Below are 25,618 nucleotides of genomic sequence, written 5' to 3' on the forward strand. Positions count from 1 at the left end.
AGAAGTGACCTTAAGATTAGTCACATGATCCATTGTTGATATACAAATATAGACTGTAGCTGCTTTAATGCAAATAATCTGCAGAAACATGTACACACAAAGTATTACTGCACCAGTTCATGTGCAAACTAAAGTAGATCTTTAGTGCAAATATTATTACCATGTTTCACTATTTTCCTTTCAGCCATTTGAATTATTGAGCAAAACCAAATCAACAGCTTCAACTTTTTAGGGGTATGTCACACACACACACACATACAAATACACACACACAAACATCAGTGAATAATGTCGTGATGACATATTTATTACAGTATAGAAATTACTGCTTATACAAGCTACAAAAAACTATTCATATGATTCAATCGTTCATTTTGCAAAATCATCACTATTCTCAATACTGGACAAATGCATAAAGTCTAGTGAAGCGCAGACATTTTTTTTTTTTTATTTAGAAATACATCATCTAAAAGTTACATACTTACTGATTTTAGACATTGATTGTGTAAAAATGTCACAGAGCATTTCTTCAGGAGCACTAAAAACATCCCTCATGCTCAGAATGTGAACTGAAGAGCCATCCACAGTGGACATGATGGCAAAGTAAGGACGGTATAAGTTACTTATAATAATCTTCACATTTGATACGAGATGATACCTTGTATTCTGATAAAGTATGGATACACACAATTAAGCTGAATTCACTTTCATTTATATATATATATAATAATACATATATAATAAGAGAACCCACTTTAAAACACAGCTCTTTCCAGTTTAAAGCCATCGGCAAGTATTTTTAAAAAAAAAAACAAAAAAGTAATATCCACAAACAAACATTCATTCATTCAAATAAAGGAACAGAAAGTGAATTTAACTCAGTCCTGTCTGTGTCACATGTTTGATCCCGACAAACTAACAACAAGGCAAACTAGAAATAAATGACGAACTGATTGTCCGGCTGGTTTAATGTTGCTGGTCCCATTGTCTCTCTAACAGAAGACACTTTAACCTTTGAAATGTTAGTATAAACCTTTTAAAAGACAGATGAGCAGAGGGGGGAGCGGGCCATTAATGTCATTTCCACAGGCACCAGACTCTGGCCAGCAGGGACTGTCAGGGTCCACACACACGCACGCACACACATTTTCAACATGGTCCAGTTCTCCTTCATTGACATATGCATCTGTCTTGTTAGTAGCACATTATACATATACAGTATAATATCTGGATTATAATAACATGAAAAAATATAATAATTAGGATAATACTATATTTTACAGAACAGCTTGAATTTGTCTGTGGCCAATAGTTTTAAAAAAAAGCTCTTTTAGTGTCATAGCAATAAAAAATGCCTTTCTGATTTCTCCTCACAAGAATCACTACAACATCTGTGTGTGTGTGTGTGTGTGTATATGTGTGTGTGTGTGTGTGTGTGTGAGAGTGTGAGGCGAGCTGAGGGGCCCTATAGGTTGCTGAAGAGTTCATTTTTCTTGGTCCAGTCCATGGGCGGGGCTCTCTTGTTGGAGCGTTTCTGGTGAGCGAGCTCTTTGACCTGCTGCAGGGACAGGTTGAGCGCTGGGATGGTGTCTGTGATCAAACCCTGAGTAAAAAACAAAAATGTCAACATATTTCAGCACAAACATGCAGCACGTTGTGATTTTGGAAAGGTAGTGGTGCTGCAGAGCATTATCTGTGACGTACCTCAGGTGGGGTGTTTGTGGGCGGCGTTGTGAGCGAGGCATTGGATGAGGTGTTGGATGGAGAAGGACTGACTGACAGCTTGGAGTCCCTCTCTGCCTCTTTGGCTCCTCTACCGTTCACCTGGGAACACAAACACTCATCAGCATCACTTCATTATATACACTGACAAACCATTAAATATAACAACATTTAGAACGTTTCTCCATGAAGACATTTCAACAAGTGTGACTGGAAACTACTCTTCCTCTTCCAGGCATGGTGTAGTACTAGAGCCCACCACATGGGGGCAGTCTTGGATTTGAGTTGTTTTTTTAATGCAAACAAGTGAAGCTGACATTTTCAAAAATGTCTTTCGAACACAATCTGTTTTTTTTTTTCTTTTCCTTTTCTTCAGCTAAGTCAGGCCAATTAATGATGAGTTCTGCGTTTCCATCTGGGAAATTTTCCTGTCAAACGTACATGTCTGCAAATGAATTGTTCTCGGAATCACCAAAAAGAGGCAGTTAGTTCATCTGTGGGCAGAGAGAAGGTCATGGGATCAACAAAACACTTTAAAATATGTTTTGTAAAAGTGGTGAAATTTGAAAAATCTTCTGGCTTTTCTTCCTGGTTTATTACTCATTTCATTCAGGGTTTTTCATGCAGCAGTTTGAATGTGCTGAAAAGGTTGCAGGATGAGGCGTTTAAGTTCCCACAGCCTCAGCATAAGTATCAGTATTAGCGTCTTCAGTTCACTCAACATAAGCCGGTAAAATCTTCTGGTACCATCGATTCTTAACCCACTCCAACCCACCAGCCTTTAAAGACGACTTCACTCTGACCTCTTGCGCCACCTCTCCCTCTCAGCTCTTCAACCTTTTAACTGGTGTCTGTTATGCAACAACATATGGAACATCTAACTTCACTGCTACACACACACATCCCTGACAATTGGGAAGGGAGGGTCAAGCTTCACTTTGCATATTTGGCCAAATGCCCAAGAGGAAGGCAGCCACACAGTAGTTTCTTTTAGTTTGTGTTCTGGTGTCTTCAGTCTGGATTTATCTCTATCTTATCAACACTAATTTGCATAAAAGTCTAGTGTATCCACCTGGGAACTGGACACTCTGGTAACTGGAGAGACCCTCAAAACGCATTTCTGTGATGCCACTACCATCTACCACAACTACTTTCTGCTTTTGTTGGAATAAATAGTACAGGATCTTGAATTAAAAGTCTGACATTTTGGGGAATATGGTGGTGGAGGAGGTATTCAGATCTTTTACTTAAGTAAAAGTAGCAATACTACACTGTAAAAATACTTTGCTGCAAAATGAAAAATCGAAATTGAGCATCAAAATACTTAAAGTGAAAGTACTCAATGTATAGAATGGCACTGTATAGAATAATGTACTGTATTATATTGCTGTAGTATATTTAGTGATGCAGTAATTTGTACATCACTTCACTGTTCTCGGAAAGGTGGTTAATAATTTCAAGTAATTTATATACTGCTGTGTACCTTAACTTATATATAATCATTTACTAATTGATTTATATTTGTTTTATTAATCTGAATCTGCAAAGTAGCAAGTAAATGATCAAATAAATGCAGTGGAGTAAAATGTACAATATCTTCTGAAATTTAGTGGAACTGAAGTAGAGAGTAGTATAAAATGGAAACACAAGTGAAGTACAAACACCTCAAAACTGTGCTCAAGTACAAAGTCATGTCCAATTGCATCTTCCCATTGACTTTTTGTAGAGAATTTTGTAGAATAAAACATAAAAGACAAACTGTAGGCAGACTATGTTACCTTTGGACAGAGCCAGGCTAGCTGCTTCCCCCTATTTCCAGTTTTTGTGCTAAGCTAAACTAACTGGCTGTAGCTTATATACCCGTACAGACAGAGAGTGGTATTAACATGAAACTGTTATATTCTTCATGCCTCAGCCCAAAAGTGTAGCTTCTGTTTTTAAATATACCTATTGTACAATTTGCTATAAACTGCGGGTCAAGCCACTTGATCTATCAGATGATTTCTATCTTGTACACACAACCTGTCCTTGGTCAACCACTTTCAAATAACTCAAAAGTTAATGGAGAACCAGCTGGGTGGGGTTTTCCACACAGCACCACACAATGCACACCAGAACCTTTAGACAATCACAGGAAAGTCCGTTCAGTACACGTCTCTGTGATTAATAACTCACTTCGGCAGCGCCTCATTTCTCCGATGTGACACTCCACACCTGAGAAACGTTACTTTCAGACACTGTTCGACCTTGACCTGCTGGGCTGTTTGTGCCACACGAGGAGCTACACAGTATTCAAAGCAGAAGGTCGAATTATTATTGTCCTCCTCTCTGCCAGGAAGGAGAGGCTCCATCGGCGGAGAGGGAAGCTGCCGCTGTGGGAGACCGACAGCTCTTCACACACTTCAAATCCCACTTCTGGCTTTGCTCTAAAGCACATTTCCAAACCAAATCGCAGCTCTACGCTCTTTCAAGTGCCATCCTGCGTTTTGAATGTGTGATATATTTGCTGCTGGTGAATCTTACCTTCTCCTCCGTCCCTCCATTAATGGCAGGCTCAGGCAGTGGACCTGTAAGCACGAGAACCACACAAGAATCGGCCATTAGGCTTCAAAAATACAACTCTGTCTGTCAGGACCGATGTCGCGCCGAGACACCTGCGGCCCTTCAGTCCCAGCGCTGCACCATCGGAGCAGGGAGCTTGATGCTGCTAGATCAGGAGTCTTTCTGCAGCTCACCTTTCATTCCACCATCACCTACTCTCTTACATAGCACAGGTATGAGCAGATCATCTATTATTCATGCGTGGTTCATCTTCTATGAGATGGTGCTACCTCCTGGTACTCTCCACCTCCCCTCCTCCTCCTCCTCCTCCTCCTCCTCATCAAATTAATCCCTTTACATGTCAGAAAGCTGGAGTGGAACATTTCCCCTCATCTTTTTTTCCTCAAGAAAGTGCCTCTCTGCTCCCCTGTAGCCATGCTTGAACCCAATTTTCAAGAGGTGGTAACTGCATCACATCACAGAGGTCCGACTCTTCCCTTACCTTCCATCTCTGATCCTTCGTACGGCCCAAAAGTATTTTTAAGATAATGGTGATTCTTAAAGGAAACAGCAGCTGCTCCTCCAGAATTAATCTGAGATCCAAGTCCACCTCAGGTCTTTGCTGTGTGAGAGTGTGTGTGTGTGTGTGTGTGTGTGTGTGTGTGTGTGTGTGTGTGTGTATGTGTGTGTTTGTATGTGTGTGACTCTGAGAGGAGCCTCTCCAAGTCCCAGCACAGCTCCAGCTCCAGGCTGAGAGGCCACTTGGAGTGAGCGCCTTGGAAACCAAACAAAGCTGCTGGCCAGCCAGGCCGCTCAGAGAGAGGCCGTGTGCATGAGTGTGTTGAAGTTAAGAGTCAGTGTGGGCAGGCGTCCTGTGAGTGGGCAGCGTGTGAAGTGCAGGCAGTTACCTGGGAAACACCTCACTGGAATCTCTCCCCTGTAGGACGCTATTATTTTAATCCTGGACTGAAACGCTGGAGGGTTTAAGAGTCCAGGAAACTGTGAAACATCTGCCTCTGTGCACAACGAAGTCTAATCGGAGTAACGACCAGCTGGGAGCACTGGGGAAACTGCTTCGAACATCAACACTAAACATGTGTAATAATCTCAAATCTAATAAATAAACACATGTCATCTCTGAATAAACAGGGCAGCATCCCTCCCCCCTCCCTTTGGCCAAACAGAGGACACACACACCACTTGATCTGTGGCTGTGGAGGAAACCACATCACAGACTGTACCAGAGCTCCCCCTGGGGGCTGTGGTAGGTATACCAGGACCTGAGTCAAGTGCCTTTGAGCAAGGCTTTCTTAGGAGGGAGAAAAAGGGAATCCCCTGAATCAGTCATGTATCTATGTATTGACTTGAAGGTTCATTATTGACAGTCTTGACATTGGTTCCCTTACTGGACATTTTCTGGAGCTTTCAGCCATATCTTTGGCCTTCATCAGAGGATGGACTTCTATACCCGTTTGTTAGCAGACGTGATATCAACCAGACAATCTCTGTGAGAACTGAACCAACTCCATCTGATGATGTGATGCAGTTTAAAGGTGCAGAAATATATATCTGTAAAATTTTCTAATTGTTTTTGGTCAGACTAACTGATTATTGTTTTATAATTCTTTTTGAGTGTCAAGTTGTGATTTAATAATAAACTTGTGGGAAGTGGAGACAGAGAGAGAGAGAGAGAGAGAGAGAGAGAGAGAGAGAGAGAGAGAGAGATCTGCATTTAAGCCTTTCCACTTCGCAAACAACACTGTTACTCAATCCAACTCTGATCTGTCTGATCTGATCTATTTATGTCGAAAAGATTAACTTTCTCCACGGGGCATCAACATGAGGTGCGGGGCAGGAAGTGGCTCAGTGTCTCTGTGTCTGTCTGCGTTTCTTGGCAGAGAGAGAAACAGAAAGAAAAGAAAAAAAAAAAAAAGAGCCATGCAGGGCCGAGTGAGTCAAAGAGAGATCGAGGGAACTAGAGGAGTAGAGAGAAAGCACAGCCAAGAAACTGTGTGACAGACTTTTACTTTGGCGGGATCAAGAGGAGGACAGGAGGAGGCAGCATCTACTACATGTTTATAACTGACAATCCTGAAGGCAAACATTACGAGCTAATCGCGGTCATTCACTCCGTCCTCTCACCGGTCAGGTGGTCCGAGGTGGGGGCCACTCGGCACCTCTTGAAGAAGGCGTCTGTGTCGGGGTCCACCACCAGCAGACGGGTCACATTCCCGCCGACTTTAATGGCAGCCACTACTTCTGAATGTGTCTTCCCTTCCACAGAGACACCGTTCACCTGAAGAGAAAAACAAATTAATTCAGGTTTTATTAAACTTAAAAAAAGTTTTTCTTTCTTTTTTTGCCTTTGTTCCCACACAGAGGTGAACAAAGTGTTTTTATCACTGTCAGGATTTCTTTCTCAATATTATCACTTTGTCTGCCAGAGGCTCCGGGGCAGGAAATCCTGTGTGTCGTACACACACACACACACACACACACACACGCACACACACACACACACACACACACACACACACACATTCTTTCAACCACTTACTTACAAAACAATCACCAGAATGAGCTCAATAGTCTGCTGCCCCCAGAATTCAGATTTTTTGCTTTACTCTGTTCTTTAAGTGAACGTTGGTCCATCATGTCTCCATGTTAAGAGTGTGTGACAGCTGTGCTTTAACTCTATCGTATACAGTAACCCAACATGTCCGGTGGCTCCCTCCAGCACCAGCTGAGCATTCTGGGATAAAATCACCCTGGGAAAGCATGTGAGAAATGTCTCAAAGTGTGTGTGTGTGTGTTTAGGTCATAGGGTGGACCTGCATGTCTAAGCCAGTCCCACAGAGGAAGCTGGACAATAGCTGCCTGGCCAGTAACAGCAGTAACAATGGCTGTCCGCTCCCCACAAAGCCCCGCTCCTCAGTGGGTGGTGTGGCTGTCTGGGGCCCTCTGGGGGACTGGAAACCCCTCGCTAGACTCTCACACAGGCCTGAACCTCTGTGGTACTTTTAATCCCTCTGTCCTCTGTCTGTCCTTCTCCTCTTCCTTTTTATTTTACTCTAGTTCTTTCTTAGGGAGTGAAGGGAGGCGTGTTTGACTGTCCACATCAGTCGACCTGCTGCCGCTCTGATTGGACCGTGTGATGATGTATTACACTGAATGAGTCAGAGACGTTCATTCTGGTGGCTTCTGCTTCTGCTGGATAAATAATAAGTGGAAGTATGGCAGACAGCATGGTTAGAACATCTATTAATGGACAATAAAAAGCGGGCATGTGCTCTGTGGTTAAAGTGCAACCACAGCTCTGTCTCTTATACATTAGGACACATTGCAATCACTCTTTGTGGAGTGTAACAGCTCCATCAAATCTACTTTCATCAAACATTTTAATGACACACTCACAGGAAATTTGCTGGTTTTCACCAGAATTGTTTGACACAGAGTTTATCTTGAGCGTTCTACGTCGCAGCCACACCTGCGTGACGTGGAAATTACAGTAATTCACAGTGATTTTAGATTTATTTTTTTTTATACACGTGTCTCTGTAGGCCAGTGTACAAAAAAAAAAAGAAGGTGGGCAGAGCAGACCCCAGACCAGTTCTGAAGCTGATTATTCCAGCGTGAGGCTGCTAACAGTGACAGGTACACCAGAGTCCTCTGGGGGATTTAAGACCCCACACAGTGGCTGCTGGTTCACTTCACATTCCTCTGAACACACAGTTAACTTTGGGAAAAGAGCTGAGTGCAGTATTCAGACGACCTGGATGACTTAGATACTACTGCAGAATATTTTTAAGGTGGATATAATGAGTCAGAAAATACTCCATTAACAAGTTAAAGTCCTGCATTGAAAATGTTACTAAGAAAAGGAAAGGAAGGAAAATGTACTTTATGTGATCAAAGAACTCAATGCAGAAAAATGTCCCCTGTGACTGTTATACTATTATATATAATATCATTAGATTATTGTTACTCATGCATTAATGTAAAGCAGCATTGTGCTGTTGTGGGTGGTTGAGGTGAAGCTCATGTTGAACTGTTTTGAACAGGACTGTAACTAATGATTACTTTCTTCATCACTTAGTTTGTAAAACTTCTGAAAATACTGAGAAATGCCAACACAATTACCCAGATTACCACAATGCTTGTTCTGCTCAACCAACAGTCCAAACCAGAAAATTTTTCAAAATAAATTACAATTATAAAATAATTAAGAGGAAAAGCAGTAAAATGTGAAGCTGGAACCATGAAATGTTTGGCATTTTAGTATGAAAAATTACTTAAACAATTAGTTTCCAATTAATGTTCTATCAGTCGAATAATTGACTAATTGCTTCAGCTGTACTTGTACATTTTCATCATTTTCATACGTTTCATGTGCAAAAATCCTGATTTGTAAAGTAAGTAGTATCTAAAGCTGTCAAATAATTGTAGCAGAGTTAAGTGCAGTATTTGAGTAAATGTACTTAGTTACTGTCCATCACTGCTTTTTGTGTGACATGTAGCCAGTCCTTCAAACTTTGTACTTTGTTTCTTTTATATTCCATCCTAAAACAGTACAAAATGTATTAATATTTATTAAGAGCTGATATTCAGTCACTGATATCAATGATGCAGCTACAAGGTTACGTCTACAAAGAGTGTAACAACGGTACGTTTTCACATTGTATGACGCATCAGTGCAGCAGCGAGAAAAGCAGAAAATAAAATAACATAAAATATCACTCTTTTTTCTTCACAGATGGTAAACAGGCTTTCTACCTCATACCTCTCAGTGTAGGTGAGGCCCCTTTACTCACCACACCATTCTTCTCTATTTTTATCCAAATACAACAATCCCTGGAGGCTGCCTGGAGCGGAAGTATGGCGGGCTAATCAGGATGCACTATTTAGATGGATATTTTTGTGTAACTCTAAGGACTCTAATCAGTTACTTCATATAAAGGGTTGTGAGTAAATTCCCTTTAAACTGCCAAAGACTGACATAAACACTTCTTACATAAGAAGAAAATCTGGCACCCTGTTCAAGGAGTTTCTCAACTAGAAAATCCTCTTACCAGAACAATAATAATTTTTCTAAATGTCCCCTTTATCACATTATGCTGAGTTACTGCCCTGCATGGTCTCACAGTATTCCAGCATTGACCTTTCAGAGTACCTGGACTATCCTGTCCTTGGGCAGCAGGCCTGCCCTCTCAGCTGGAGAGTCCTCATCCACAGCCCTGATGTACTGACCCGGCCGCGCCCGCTCGCTGTGCAGGTTGAAGCCATATCCGTTGGACCCTCGCTGGATCACGCAGAGACGTGGCCGCAGTTCAGTGCCCGCCTCCTGGAAGAGGTCAGAACAGAGAGCAAACAGTATATTAACACACCGTATGTGACATGCACCAAGAGACAAAACACAAGCTTTAATAAAATACCTCCACCATGGCTGTCTGCTCAGGGAGAACAAGAGGCACAAAGATTACGGAGAGCTCCTGTGACTCGTTAACCATGAATATAAAGCCGAGGTTGAACATGCAGGTGGCTGCTGCATGCTGATGTGTGGTGCAGTGTGTTTTTGACAGTCATGAGTAAACTGAGGCTGCTGTTTGGCTCCACGTGACTCCGCAAACTGCTCGCCAGGAAGGAAGAGGGGCTTGGAGGCATGTGATTGGAAGGCTGCTGGGAAGGTTTGCGAAGAATTTGGGGAGGGGGCAGATAGGGGCAGTCGGCTCGACTCTGGCCTTGTCGGCTTGAGGAAGGGACCGGTTCCGGTGTGGTCCGATAGCCCCGCTCGCTCCAGGCTCCGAGGAGGACAATGGAAGCTGGGCGTTGACCTCTGACCGCCTCCCCCTTGCCCGGTCCCGCTCTGGGATGGCAGGAAGAGTTAGAGCTGTATTGTCATCCAGGAAAAAACTGGAGCTCAAACCAAGAACCTCCCTTCCGCTGTATGGATGAGGCAGGTTCTGTATTTAGCAGAGGGGCCTTTAATGGCGCTGCCATCAAAGAGGTCAATGAACAGAGCAAAACACAGGCGCTCCAGAGCTCAGGAGAGACAGTACCGGTCAGGGTAATCTTTGTCATTGTGACCAAATCTGACCTGACACTCCCTCCACATCACTCCCTGTGTGCGCTCACCCTCTGTCAACTGAACACTCGAGGACAATGAACAACCTCTATTAATAAGTCAGTGTGAATGACTCACTTTCTGCATTAAATACAGGCAGGAGGTTGACTGATTAAAGCTACTTCAAAACACCAGTGGACATAAACAAACTGATAATAACTGAAGAGGCCTGACTCAACGTTTTCTCTCATATACTGTGCAACCAGCACTGAGTGACTGTCACTTCACTGGATTATGTAAGAGAATTGTTCTGAGCTAACAACCCACCCACCTCTGCCAAGAATGAACTATTATTCTGTCAGTGAAGCACCTGGAAAAAAAACAAGACTTTTTGGATGGGTCACCTCTGGTTCCAGCTCCAGGAATTACAGATAAGAAGCATGAGCATATTAAGAAAAAGATATATTATATTAAAGAATCAGAATGAATGTAAATAATAAGCTAACTACTGTACAGATGTTTCCCAAAGTGTCAAACTATTCATTTAACACAGCTATTTCTGCTAACTTGATCATCCAAACCTTAGATAGCTAGGTTCCTTAGAGATTTCTCATAATGTCAAAACATCTTAAACAGAAAAATAAAGTGTCGCACATTTCCTCACATATAATAGATTCAGTGTAATGGTGTCAGATCGGCCTCCTTTGTGTCCTGCTGAACATTTAACCGTGCTGATCAGATGTGCCCCTGTAAATAGCCCTACATCATAATGGTAACTGGTTATACAAAAATGGTCATCTTCGATTACACGTCCTTCACCCAGCGTTACAACCAGACCTCAAATAAAACCACCTTCCTTTACAAGCTCTTTAAAAGTATAAGATACGCAATCCAAAGCACAGACTAAACAGAAAAGTGCTCCTTTCAATCTTTTCTTTTAGTAAATGGTTAGTTTGGCTGCTGGAGGTCTGTTATTCCTGACCTCCCCCCTCTAAAAGCCTGGAATGAGCTGAGCTTTCTCTATTTTAGCTGTGTGATGGCAGAGTAAAGCGTCATTCGCAAGAAGTATGAAGCTCACCGCAAATTAGATTACAGGGTGTTTTCATTTCTGAAGAAACACTATTTATGCAAGATAGTAACTCAATAACTCATGTGTTGGACACCCAGATAGCAGGTAACGCTGAGGGCCATCAACACACACTGCAGCCTTGCATCAGGCCCTCTGACACTCATCGGCTGCTCTGGCTGACCTCAGGCGTCCCAGCGCAGTGAGAGAGGGCGAGAGAGGCTCTGGCAGCAACAACAGAGGAGGGTTTGTGTTGGAGTGGAGTGGAGGAAAGAAGAATCTCCACGAGGGTCTGAAATCTGTGGAATCTGCTGAATACACACAAGCCAGGAGGGGAACTGAGGTCCTGACTTGTCAAATGTGCACGCCTGTGTTTCTGTGGTAAATTGCTTGTATTGCCTGTTAGCAACAACAAATACAGAGCAAGTTCTCCAGAACGTTACATAGCTGTCAGCTGCTAATGTACTTGTCACATCAAAGGTACAAACACAGAACATTCATGGGACGTTCTGGGAAAATACAGACTGATATAACTCCTCCACACACAGTGCAATCAGCTGAGACTCGAGGCTAAAACAACAACTAAATATTTGTTTCAGACAGGGTTAGCGGCGAGCTGAGGTCAGCTTTGTTCAGGAACATTTATATACTTTCTCTCACACTATTTTGTTTAGAATATGTCCCAGACCCTGAAGCAGTTGCAAGTACATGATATGTGGAAGGAAAACAGATTAATTCATCCACTTCCTCCAGTTCAGTTTGGTTGTTGTAAGCCTCTCGCAAGGCTGTGAAAATCCTCCACTTCCTCATGTAATCTGAGAGTTGACAGTCCACCCTGATACAACCAGTTCAGCATCATCTCACCTGTGTAAATTAGAATTGTAAAAAATAATTTCTACAAATAATGAAATGCTCAAAAACTGTAAAACATCCTCATTATCAACATTTCTCACTGTTAGTGTCACTTCAAGATCAAAGTCACGTCGTTTTCTATTGTTTGAAATGTTCCTCTTGGCCCAGAAAAATAGCATTTCAACATGAACACACTCTCTGTGACACAAACTTTCCTTTGTGGAGGGAAGTGTTGAACAGGAACTGTTGGCACATCTTCCCTCAATATGCTTCCCCCTGCGCTGACTCAACTTCCTCACATGAAAGAGAAATCAATATACAAAAACACATATGCACACATATGCACACCATCATGGGAAAGGAGGCTTTCATGAGTTAGCCTGAAGAGGATGAAGTGTCTCCACAGAGCAGAGAGTTAAATAAGAGTGTGCGACATCTCATAAAAGAAGCCAGGCATCAACAAACGATGGCTATGATGGCCGCGAGGCAAATCTGACAAAGATTAGGAAGTCAACTCGCCACTGATCCCCCGACGTAAACACAAGCTATGACACAACACTCAGATTCAGCCTGTAAATATACAAGCTGACTATGAGGGAGGGAAGGAAGGAGGAACGATGAGCTGATGATGCAGGCTGGAAACGCAAACATGGAGCAACAAGCTCTCTCATATTACCAGTATTTTCTGTTAACTTGGCATCATAGAAACAAATCAATCAGTGAAACGCACTCGCAAAACAGCAATTTGATGTTTTACAGGGGGTCATGTGGACGACTCTTTCTTGGTTGTGACCAGTAACTTCCTGGACAGCCCGCTGGTTGCCTGGCAACTGGTCACAGCCACCCCCCGCCAAGAAAGTGTGAATTGCCTTTTTTTTTTCTTTTTACAGACAAAAAAGATATAATGTGTTAATTAGTGAGCTTTAAAGGTGCTAGCAGGCATTTTTGTTACCTTTGGACTCCCTGTTTCCAGTCTTCATGGTCAGCTAAGCTAATCAGCTTCTGCTGTCTAAACACACGAGTGGCATCGATGTTCTCATGTAACTCTCTGCAAGATGACAAAAAAGTGTATTTCCCCAAAATATTGAAGTTCGCTTACCAAATGAATGAAAACAGACAGAGAAGATCTGAGTTATTGTGTGGTGTACCTCTTCTTTCACTTTGCATCTTGAATATCGGCACATGCCTGTTAAAAAGGCTCACTGTTTATAACGTTGTGAGCACTCTGAAATGCTAAATAATGACGTACGGTTTGTTTTTCCACTCTGGTGACAGATTGTGATATATTGTAAATGTCTCACAGCACACGTAGACAGTGTATCATGATGTTGCCTCTGTTTTCTTGGATGATGCATCATGAGTTGTGCTGTGATTCTTGGCCCTGAAACACTGATTAAGCCTGGTAACTGTTTTGAACTGACCATCGAATGACACTTTACTGAGTATCAACTTTGACACTGACTGGGTGGATACAAAGTGAAGTAATACTGGACAATCCAAATAAAGGCAAATCACTGTGTGAAGTAGAGTTGCATCATATTCGTTTCCACTTTGACTTTTGTCTCCTGAACCACCTTCACTCTAACGCCTGCTGCTGTGAAGCCTCTTTCAGGCCGCTCATGTCTGCATGTACTTTCTGTCTCCACTGCACAGACTTCAGATGGCTTTGGCAACAAAAAATAAGCCATCGCTTTGAATACCAATCACTCCAAAACAATACCAAGGCCCGTATTAATATTCTCAAAACACACTTCTGAGTCACACGGCTGTCTCATGAATCTCACTGCTGCTCTAGCACAGTTTGTTCAATAGTTTACAGGTTCCCCACCCAGAGGCTGATGTAACCCTGTTTTAGACATGTTTCTGGTTTTTCTCAGGAAGCTGCGATAACCAAGAGATAAGATACCGAGGCAAAGTTCAATTTACAGGCCTGCGCTGCAGCTGCAGCACCTCCGTATGTGTGTGGGGCTGATCTGGCTGAAGATTTGACTCTCTTGATCCTAAAGTGAAGTGCTGAATTCCAAAATCCTATAAAAAAAAGATTTTTTGGAAAACCTTTGCTCTCTGGAATGTAACAGTGAATATTTAAAACACAAATTATAGCTTTGGAAACACTGCATTTGCGTAACCAAAGGTCATAGATGGTGAAGGAATTTTCATGGTCAGTCAGAAAGGCTTTTTTCTGTCATGCAAGACATCTTGTTTTATGTTGATATGAATGAAAGACAAACCTAATGGGTCAAGTAACAAGGGATGACATGAGTAACTGTTGCTAATTATTCTATTTCATGCTCGTAATGCAGCAAGAGCATATATTACAGACACAAATTAACCCTTTTATAAACAAGACTAAGAGTCTACAGCCAAACTACAGCCATAGCCCTGTGAGGCTGTACTTAGACACAGCTGTGCTTTCTGCATGCTAACATGCTCACAATAGCAATGCTAACATGTTAATGTTACACAGGTACAATGGTCTCCAATGTACACCATCTTAGTTTAGTGTGTAGCATGCTAACATTGACTAATTAGCACCAAACACAAAATGTTGCTGATGGGAATGTGCTTAGTTTTGCAGTATTAGTCATAAACCAAAGTAATGGACCAATGAACAATTTGACCTGACAATGGCGCGAGTTAAACATTCAGGGGATGATTTCTCCTGAGAGGAACATGGACGTGTTCATCACATTTTACGGCTATCTATTCAATGGTTGACATATTTTGCTCAAAACCACAAATGTGAACCTCATCGTGGCGCGAGAGTTAAAGTCAGAGGATCACTGAAGCCAGTAGGATTCTTCCTCTGGGGACCATGAATGTCTGTACCATTTGAAGGCAATCCATCTCATCCTTGTCAGGCATGTTGCCTCACAAACATAGCACAGAGCACAGAGTTCTCGTTTATTCCTTTCAAGTAGACACAGGTGAGTGTCTGACATGCCGTATTGATTGATTTGCATCTTCAAAACCCTCTCAGGGAGTATTAAAAAGCAGCCAACTACCTCCATAACAACCATCCATCATGTTTATCACCTGCTGCCACCCTCTGACTCTGGAGATTTGCATCTGCCAGGCTCTCCTGCTGATCCTCTCCGGCAGAGGAGTGCTGTAGCTGTGAGCGCTGTGTGGCATGGAACAAGCAGCCTGCGTGAGAGAGATGCCAGCAGCTGCAGCTCTGCCACTCAGCCTGCAAGTTACTTCATATTTTCCTCATGCCTGGCCAGCGGACTGATGTGTAACTACTGGCCTTAATAAAAGAGCGTACATACAGTGCAGGATGTCTGTTACTGGAGGCTTGTGTCAGTCCTCCACGGCTCTGGCTCTCTGACTCAACTACTCGTTTTGTTTCACATACCAAGAATAAAAAGGTCACATGCTGAAATTTCCTATAATTACATAAGCACCTCACTGACGCAGTCCAAGTGTTCTATTCAAACAGCCACTTTTTTCCAGTAAAGTCACGAGCCAGGGGCATGAATGCAGGCCGTGCAGTTGCACAAGGGCCCATCATATCTGCCTTACGGCAGTGTCAGGAGTCCTGCAAATCATCAACTGAAATCTGTCACACTCAGCTGATCTTTGCATGCAGATATGTCCCCTGAAGCAGCCCAGCCTCTCTTTCATCTCTATGTATCACCCTCTGTCCTTCTGCTGTTTACTTCACCGCCAGAACCCCCCCGTCACCCACACTGTTGCTCTACTAAGAAAGAGGCAGCTCCCCCGTGAGTTTGGCCTCTTTGATCAGCATAAAGAATATCCGCTAAAGTGACAGATTGCCAGGCACCATGGTTACTCAGTGACATGACAAATTGTTGGCCTCCTGGTTCTTGTGATTGTCATGTGTAGTTTTGGATGGAGATTAACAGCCTCAAGGCCAGACATAATAAATGTTTGATGTAAACCTGGTTCCTTTTTAACCGGCACAGGACAAGTTTTGTCCCCTTGAGTGGTTGGAGCGCACCACTCTCTCAGGCAGTATGGGGGTGTTGGATTTCAAGCTGGACCATTGAACCAGCTGCGAGGCAGGCAGAGGGGGGGAACAAAGCACCCTACTGTCCCCCACCCTTGCATTTGAGGATGGGACAAACTGGCCCTACAAAAGAAACCAAAGAAAGGTTCTGCTGAGGGTTCCCATTACAATACACTCTTTAGGGGGAAGGCCTGGAAATAGAAAAGTAATGCCAGTCATCACAGCAGGGGTACAGGCACTGATAACAACAAATGGAGTGGTCTTGATTACCAGAGAGGCCTTGTCATTGCTTTAAGATCTCTCTGAAAATGGAGCTGGGAGGTTCTGCCTTTCCTCAAGGGTCTTCTGCAGCGTCCATCTTGAGTTTGTCCACTCTGCAGTCTACCCTTTTAAAAACATGATTGCATTCCGCCCACCGAAAGCCAAAGAGTTAAGTTTTATCTCTTCAACCAGTCTTCCTGTCCCTGACCCTCCACCCTTGCAGACCTGAAACCAACATCAGCTCAATGACCTCTAACACAAGTCTCTTTTCCACCTTTCATACACAAACACACGTACTGCAGTGTCTGATATAAGAAAATGCATTGACATAGACTGTATCCAGCTGTTAGTGGAGCATGTGGTGACAGGCAACAATGGGAAGAAGATGTTAACAGGGGGCGAGAGATTTAGAATTAATACTGAAGAAAAGGTCATGCCCTTTACTTAAAACATACCTTGTGGCTGTGTTGCATAACTGAGGTTATTGTTAGCGGAAAAATGTATATTTAGTGTCTTTCCCAGTGCTGGTAAAATAGTTGCTGAAGTCTTGTCCCTCCTTGCAACTGGACATAAAATATCTCAACAACATAATGGCCACTTAAAGCCATGTTCTCTGGAAACAATGAATATCTGTGCACAATTTCATCTCAATAAACTAAAATAGTTGTTGAAATATTTTGGTCTGCGCCAAAGTGGTGGACCAACCGACAGACATGAAAGGCATGACAAAGCCGTGTATAGAAACATGCACTGAGCACGACCAAAATACCACCACCAAATAACAACCTGGAGCAAGGAAATCCAATTATATTACTAATTGTTGACCTTAAACAAATGCTGAAGTATTCTGGGATGGATTTTTCTCACATTTCCTCAGTTCAGTGTATGTAAATATCACCAGCAATGTACATCAATTTGCTCTGTCTTGGTTGGACTAAATGCATGGCGTCTCTGTCTTGTACGGTGGGAAGGGAGGTGTACGGCGGGGGGTGAGTCTATTTCAGGGTGAGCAGCAAGTCATTTCCACCCCCTCCCACCCCCGGTAGGGCGCGGCCCTCCGGCGCATTGTCCGACCGGGGTGGTGAACCTTCAGCAGAATGGAGAGGGAAATGGAATGTGGCATTGTAGAGTCTCCATCCAGCATCCCCTGAGATCAAATCACCAGCAACCCCACCGCCCACCCACACACATGCGCAGGGTTCAGGTTCCACCTCTGACGTGGGCCACAGTGGTCTTGGCCATGGGGACGGGACAGTGGTGCTGTTGTTTGGACTGACGTCATTGAGAAGTTTCAGAGTGAGAGTGCTATGATTTGCAAAGGCAACCACTGATTATTAGCTCCTAATCGATTGAGCAATGTAACGTTCTCTTGTGATGTGGTAGAGCTGTATCCTCGTGCTCAAGATGTAATAGTTGAGCCTCTTACTGCTTAACGGCCGTCTCAAACAATATTACATACTCTGTGAACTTGGGTTAGCATCAAAAAAATTAATACTGGCTTGTCCTCATGGCCGATGAGATACAGACCATGGCGATGAAATGCCTTGGTTGCAGACCTTTGTTCAACGTCCTCCCCACTCCTCTCTCTCCCTTTACTTCCTGTCAGCGCCTCACTGTCAGCCAATAAGAAGGCCAAAAACTTAGAAAAAGCCAAATATTCTAAGCACTGTTCCTCTAATGATGTTAAGTTTCCATAGTTTTGTTTTTTTTTTTTTTTTTTTTACCTTTTCGTGGCCTCTTCCTTCAACTGATATGTAATCAATTGTGTGTGACTGTCTTGCAGAAACACTGCTGCTGTACTGGTGGTTATGTGCAACATTTTGTTGATAGTATTGTATAATGAGTTACTTTCTATGAGACTCCCACCCATAATACACACAAAAACAGCTCCTCCTATGAAAGACACTGGACCGGGGAAGTGTGTATAAAGTGCGTAAGACTGCCAGTGTTTGGTGGTGGTTACTAAAACACAAACTGACACATAGTGATTACTGAATAGAGACAATCTGGTCACTGCATGCAGCTTGGAACTGTATTAGATGTGAGTGTGGTTTTGTTTACTTTGGTATAGACTGAATGTTATCTAAATGGCTCTATTATAGTTCTGTGGTAGACAGTTATTGAGTGTATTTATCTCTATTTAGCTGCTATTAATTAATAAATTGAATACTGTCACTGCCACATTATCAATCTTGTGTTTCTCTGTGATATTTGATTTAGTCAGGAGGAGGGCATTAACATATGTGTTACATAATAAACCTGAGACTGCATTTCTAGTATTCTGGAAACACGTTCCTCTTATGAATGCACAAATCTTACAGTAGACACACAATGAAGCCCCTCTGCCGCGTCTTATCATGAGGGTCGTTTCCCCCTGGGACACACAGCCCAGCAATCAACAGCAGGACAAGGAAGGGTGACTCCCAAAGTTTCTCACACACGCACATATAGTAATGTGAAAACACCCACGCTAAACAAATACAAATGCAACGCATGCCCAGACCATACTGTGTGAGCAAACGTCAAGCAGCGGCGTGCGTCCTGTTAGATTGAATCATAGAATACATCTGATCCGGTCAGACCAACACAGTGACATATGCTCCATTACCCAAACAGAGCCTGAACAATACCTGCCTTTGTCACGGTGGCTTCAGTGATAATGAAACCAACAAACGCTGCTGGAGACACTGTTTACTTTTCAGTGTCCTTTGCTGGAGCGACATGCTATTCAACCAGCGTCTGTATCATTGTATTATATTTTCAATTTAGCTGCTACTTTTGCTCAGACACACAGCGACATTGAGACAGCTTCTCTAACCTTTCAGCTGTAGTTTACTGTCCTGCTGTAAGCTGCTGGGACTCCAGGGGGGTGAGAAGAAGATCAAGACGATGGGGTGGGGGGAAATCTTCCACCGACAACAATGACAGGAAACCAGCACAAACGTCCTGGGGTCTGTGCACAGGCCAAGACTCCCATAGACAGCAGCAGGCAGCCAGAAACACACCCCTGACCATCCTGGCTCGAATGCTTACTGTAGGTGTGGCTATTTGTGCCTCTAATGCACAACAAATGATCATTGAATGTTTATTCTAGTAAAAGACAATCCTACCCAGGGGCTATTTCTGAAGGCTTTGCTTGAGGGGTCAGTGAATGTGGACTTGATAAAGGTTAAACACTCAAAACTCAAGCAGTTCTATCCTGCACGTGGATAGGAATGCCTCAGCTGAACAATCCCTTTAAATGTGCTTCTGCCACTCTGTGAAAAGGTATTTGAACGTTGTAACTGTGATGATTAAGTCCAGGGTTTGCCTCAGGCAACACACACACACACACACACACACACACACACACACACACACACACACACACACACACTGATTGGACTGTTAAAGTGAACTAAGGAGGATAGCCTATAAAAGCCAATTATAAAGGCCATTGTCAAGCCATGCACTGAAGGCCATACAGTGGAGTGTATACAAATATAGACCGAGTGCTCCCACGCAGCAGCTCAGGGATGATTTGTTTAGGGAAAACACGTCAAGGACCGCGCTTTCTATGTCAAAGCCAAGCATGTGCGGTGAACGCAGTGGAAGGCTTCGAGCTCTTTAATAAGCAGGTTTTATGTGAATGCGCAGATTAGAGGCTCAGATTAGAGGAGAGGAGCAACAGCCAACAGGCACATCCACATCCACATAAAGTCGGCCTCTTCGTCTAAGAGATCACACACACACACGCTCTTGCGAACACTTGCCAGTGTACCAGATCTCATCTATCCGCGGTCAATTTCATCTGACACAGGCGCTCCTCTTCTCCTGTAATTAGTGTTTATGTAAGCATCAGGCACCCATTCAGGAAGACTCCCAGAAAAAACTTCTCACCCTCACACTCTCTCTCTCTCTCTCTCTCTTCAGCCTGAGTGGATCACTGAAGGAACAGCCAGAGCAGCGTGATGACGTGAACACTTTAACGGCTTTCACTGGACAATGTTTCTCCACAAAATACTACTGATTTGCATTTTTAAAACAATGATGGACAAATCCAGCGGGATCATAATTGACGGACGAGTTGAAAAATGCCCACGGTCAAACCACAGGTGTGCAAAAAATGCTACTCCTTTGACAACAAAAAAAATGGCTGATTGCAGCTTCTCAAACATGTTGATTTTCAGCTTTTCTGTTTTGCATATTTTTGGGTTTTGGACTGCAGGCAGGACATCGGGTTGCTGAGATCATTCCTCCTGTTCAAACTGGCCGTTAAAAGATACTTTCTGGATGAGCTGACGGATCTAGATTGGTAATACGAGCTGAGAGAGAGCATCTGCTGCTACTTCACTGCACTCAACAAAAGGCAGAGTAAAAATTTTACTGCCTGGTAAACAAAACGATGACCTTTGGAGCCGATGATGTGTTTTTTGTGTGTGTGTTTTGTTCCACGGTGACGACAGCGGCTCCTAATTTCTTCCCGGGACGCGCTCCACGTTTCGACCTTCATCACTGCTCATTCCATTTTTTCGCACCTCCCCTGCGCTGTCTCACTTTCGCCTACCTCCATCCTCACACATGCACTGCACACACAAACACACACACGACATCAGCGTAACCATGGAAACCTTGAGCGAGATTCCTCAGTTTCCGGAGAAGGCGTCGCTCTCGAACCCTCTTTTGTGTTGCTTCAAAGACGAGGCCAGACAGGCGGAGTGCGGACGTCAGTGTGACTGTTGAACCGATGCTGTGTGTGTCTTCCAAGGCTGTACATGAGTGTGTTTGTGCTGTCTGTGTGTGTGTGTGTGTGTGTGTGCATGTATGTGTGTCACTGGCCGGGCACAGGAATGCTGGACAGGATGTAGGGAGAAAATTCCAGAAAGAGTCAACGTGAGAAACACACCCTGAGGTGACTCTGACTGTAACACAGAGGACTCTAGACCGCGTCCTTTGAGTCTAATTTACACACTCACACACTCTGCTGTGTCTTCTGTCCCAAAGTACCTTCCTCAGCCTGTGAAATCTTGGTTTTGTACACACTGTGCCTTTGTATGAAAAAGAAATTCCCAGCTGCGCTCACTGTTTAGCATGATTCGTGCTGGATTCTTGCTCCGTATGTCAAAATCTGGGAGGCTGCTCAAATCAAAAACCTAAGAGTTGTTAGGATTGCTATTGTTTGTCTCGGCACCACTTCCCTCTGGGTTGCGTGCCAGTGTGAATCGCACTGCCACAGCTCCATTAGGCCATCTGTGGAGAGTATTGAGAGTAAACACGGGAACAATCGCTGTATATTCCCAGGACAAACAACCTAACCCAGCAGTGTTCAAGTGCTGTGCAAGTGTGGGCCTGGTGAAGGAAAGAAAATCTCTTTTAAATTCCCGAAACATAACTGCAACAGGCTCTGCTCGTGCTCTGGACATGCGAAAGCTGCCATTACTCCGGTGTTATGAAGAAAACAAAGTAAGGAAGCAGTGAGTGACCAAGCAGAGCTTCAGTAATAACAATGTGACACTTCAGCTGTGCTCGGCCTTGAACAGCTGGGTTCATCTAAGGAGAGGGAGCTTACGGATAGGTAAGCAACACATCATTACAAATTAATGGGAAAATCTCAGAGAAAATTTTTAGAGTACAAGGGCAACAAATTATCTAATTACATCTTCTATAACATGATTATCGTCTGGTTTTCTTTGTCTTCGGTGATATAATACTGCGTATCTTTGGGTTTTGGACTGTTCGACAAACACAACATTTGAAGGTGTCACCTGGGACACTGGGAAACTGTGACGGACATTTTATGGATAAGAACGATATATGTCGGATCCATATATTAATCAATGATGGATTTTTTTTTTGTTGTAGCTCTTATTTGAACCGTAATGCAGTTTGAGGTGCTGCTTCATTTCCTGAGAATCGGCAGGAAATTAATCATCAAAGTAGCCGTTTAGGTTGTTTAATCAAGAAAAATCCCTTATATTTGTGAGTTCCGGATTTTCAAATGTGCAGAAAGAAAGCAACCGAGCGTATTTCCCAAAGTGTCAAAGTATTCATTTAAAACTTGCAAAAAAAACAGCATTCAAACTACACTCATGTCACAGTTCCTCTTGAACTTTTTGACCTCCAGTCAGTTTCTTCATGCGCCATCATGACTTCAATCACAACTTGAGGACAGGTTCACTCTTATTAATTTTTGCCTCCACCAGATCATACAGATGCCAGAAAGACCATCATCTGCCTATCACATGGGTGGAAAATGAGACGCACTGGATGACATGTTTACACGCCATCAGGCAGAGTGACACAGAGACAGACAGGACCACAGCAGGGTCTTCTCTGCGTCTCTGTTCCTGATCGCTGCTGGCTCTGCACACTGTGGCCCTTCTTCCCACCTATAGTAATGTACCGAGGAGCAGAGCTGGACAGAAACAGCCTCAGGGGTAAACATCCAGGATGCAGCGAGGGGCACAGATGTTCCGGACTGCAGGGACCCTCATCTCCTCAAGTGCTTTTTAATAAACCCTGGTCACAGCCGCACACACACACACACACACACACACACACACACAGAGGCAGGCAGACAGACAGACAGCGTGGCAGGAGAAAATAAGGGCAGACCAAGCAACAAGTGGCTACTGCGGGAGTGCGAATACACCCATAATGTTTTACAGGCGAAGATCAAAGGCTGAAAAAAATCCTTTCAGCGGGACTGCTTTCGTGGAGATTAAAAAACATGAAAACACTGAGCATTTCCTGTTGTTTGTTGTGGAGGGTTCAGCAATGTCAGATATTTGTTAGGATTGTTTTTTCTTTTACAACACAAAGGCACAACACCACGTCTCTCCAAAGTGTTTTGCTCACGCACGCTTTGGTGTGGGGCTGCAGCCTGTCATTGCTGCTGACTCCATGCTGAACCATGTGGCATCGCTGCAATAACACGAGGCAGAGCTGCTCTTTGAGGCGCTGGGAGACACATCAGCATCACTTATTGGAGAACAGCAGTTACACAGACTTTACAGACTGACAGAGAGTTTAGCCCCTGTACTCTTGATCTCAAAGCTGAACCAGGTTGTTTGTCCTCTCACCCACAGCTAATGTGCAGCCAGCTGACCCTGCCCACAACCTGGCAGCTCAGCAGCCAGCGGCGTGTGGGTGCAGCTGCCCATGTTCTCCATGTCATCGAGACAGAGCACCTATTCTCTCCAGGGAAACCCTCCCTCTGTCATGCATTCAGCAGGTTTAACGTCATTAAAGTAAATCTGGAGGACAGGAGTGTGAGAGCTGGAGGTGACCTCGTGCAGAAACTTTTCTACCTGCTCTCGTTCTAACTTTGTCAGACTCACCTTCTCAGAGTTGATGCTCAGCTTCTTCCCGACGTGCTCGTGGATTTCCCCGTTACTCTCTGGCACCGGCGTGGCCTCCCTGGGTATCCCCCTCTCCTCCTCCTCCTCCTCCAACTCCTCGTCCCTCTTAGCGTGCCGCTCATCCCCGTTTTCCTTCCCGTCTACCTCCTCATCCTCCTGCACCACCACCTCCTCCTCCTCCTCCTCATCCTCCTCCTCATCGAAGGGTAACGGGACACCGTCGCTGACATACTCCTGCAGACACTTCATGTTGTGTTTCTTCAGCAGCTGCTCCGTGTCCGGGTCCACAACGATGAGCTCCAGCCGGCCCTCGGTGGCTCGTATCCGGGACACGACCTGCTGGTGGCTCTCGTTCTCCACTTCCTCCCCATTCACGAACACCAGCCGGTCTCCGGCGCGGAGCCCTGACGTTTCAGCCGGGCTGTCGGGCTCCACTAAGCGGATGAACTGCCCCGTCTTACCTTTCTCCCCGTGGAGATGGAAGCCGTAGCCGTTGTCCCCCTTCTCCAGCATGCACAGCCGGGGGCGCAGATACTGGCTTTTGCTCGGCATGTTAGGCTTCACTCGCCTTCACACTGCTGCTGCTGCTGCTGCTGCGGCTCAACCTGTTGCTGCTTTAAAGTGGAAACGACTGGAAGACCTGCTCAGGATGCTGCCGGGGAGGGGTGTGTGTGTTAGTGTGTGTGTGTGTGTGTGTGTGTGTGTGTGAGAGAGAGAGAGAGAGAGAGAGAGAGAGAGAGAGAGAGAGAGAGAGAGAGAGAGTGGTACACTTTCAAAAACACCCAACCCCCGCCCTGTTGGGGAGATTAGTCCGTGGGAAGCGGTGCTGGTGTGTGTCCCACTCTCTGGTCCACTTTCCCAGACGAGTCCAGGTCTGATGTGGACTTCACACCTGCTGTAAATCCTCACGGTGTGTCCTGCGCTCGGACTGTCCTGTGGGAGCAGTGAGGGTCCTGACCCGGGGTCTGAGACTCAAGTCACAGCGCTCCTTCCAGCGCGCGACAAAAAGTAGGATAGACACTCAGGAAGAGGGAGGTGCGTTCACGGAACAGCCCAGCTGGCCGCCTCATGCAAAGTAGAGAGGAATGGAGGAGTAAACACAAACCGAGGCTGTCCAGGAAACATAGACGAGAAGCCGAGGTGGTGTTTGGATGAAGATTATGAGCGCATTTTGAATTCTTACTAACTTATGTTTTTATATGTTCTTGTTCCATTTCACCCCTTATTTCCTCGCAGTCTGTATTTAAATAGCACATTTGTACTCTTTCATTCTATTTCATTTACTACTCCAGAATTGTACACTGTTTTCTTCTAATACATAGTGTCTTAATTCCCTGTAATTCCTGCTGTTTATTGCTGCTGATGGGCAGGAATCATAGGGATGAATTAAGTGTCCATCTATTAATTTCTGTAAAATGTGTCCAGAGGGGTGTAAACTACAGTGCGTTTGTCTGTGATATTATTCACTGATTATGTTATGACCTTAGCACACTTAATTTTTTTCTTTCTTTCTGGACAAATAAGACCCAGTTATGGATTTCTGATATGCCAGTCTTCAGATTACATTATATTCTAATGATCAATATGCACAAATTAGACAGAACACAATTCAACATTAATGATCAGCATCATTTTAAAACTCACCACTTGACCCAGAGCCCCTCTGGAGATGTGAATTACAAGACTGTGAAAACAGAGCCTTTGTAGAGAGCTGCTGGATTTAAACCTGGACAAGGATTTGACTTTTCAACTGAGAATGCTTGACCTGATAAGAGGACAGAGACAGGATCTCTCAACACACT

General features: G+C 44.1%; 1 protein-coding gene across 1 annotated transcript; it reads right to left on the minus strand.

Moving 5' to 3' along the window:
• Positions 1-286: 286 nt before the first annotated feature.
• Positions 287-24,799, minus strand: nherf1b (NHERF family PDZ scaffold protein 1b). The gene is made up of 6 exons (XM_076753115.1): positions 23,796-24,799; positions 9,434-9,604; positions 6,406-6,559; positions 4,246-4,289; positions 1,705-1,824; positions 287-1,603 (listed from the first exon to the last, which is right to left on the minus strand). Exons 1-6 carry the CDS (start codon positions 24,366-24,368, stop codon positions 1,466-1,468), a joined length of 1,200 nt encoding a protein of 399 aa, XP_076609230.1. The 5' UTR covers positions 24,369-24,799; the 3' UTR covers positions 287-1,465.
• Positions 24,800-25,618: the final 819 nt, after the last annotated feature.

The sequence above is a fragment of the Chaetodon auriga genome, chromosome 16, assembly GCF_051107435.1.
Source record: "Chaetodon auriga isolate fChaAug3 chromosome 16, fChaAug3.hap1, whole genome shotgun sequence".
Classification (NCBI taxonomy): Eukaryota; Metazoa; Chordata; class Actinopteri; order Chaetodontiformes; family Chaetodontidae; genus Chaetodon; species Chaetodon auriga.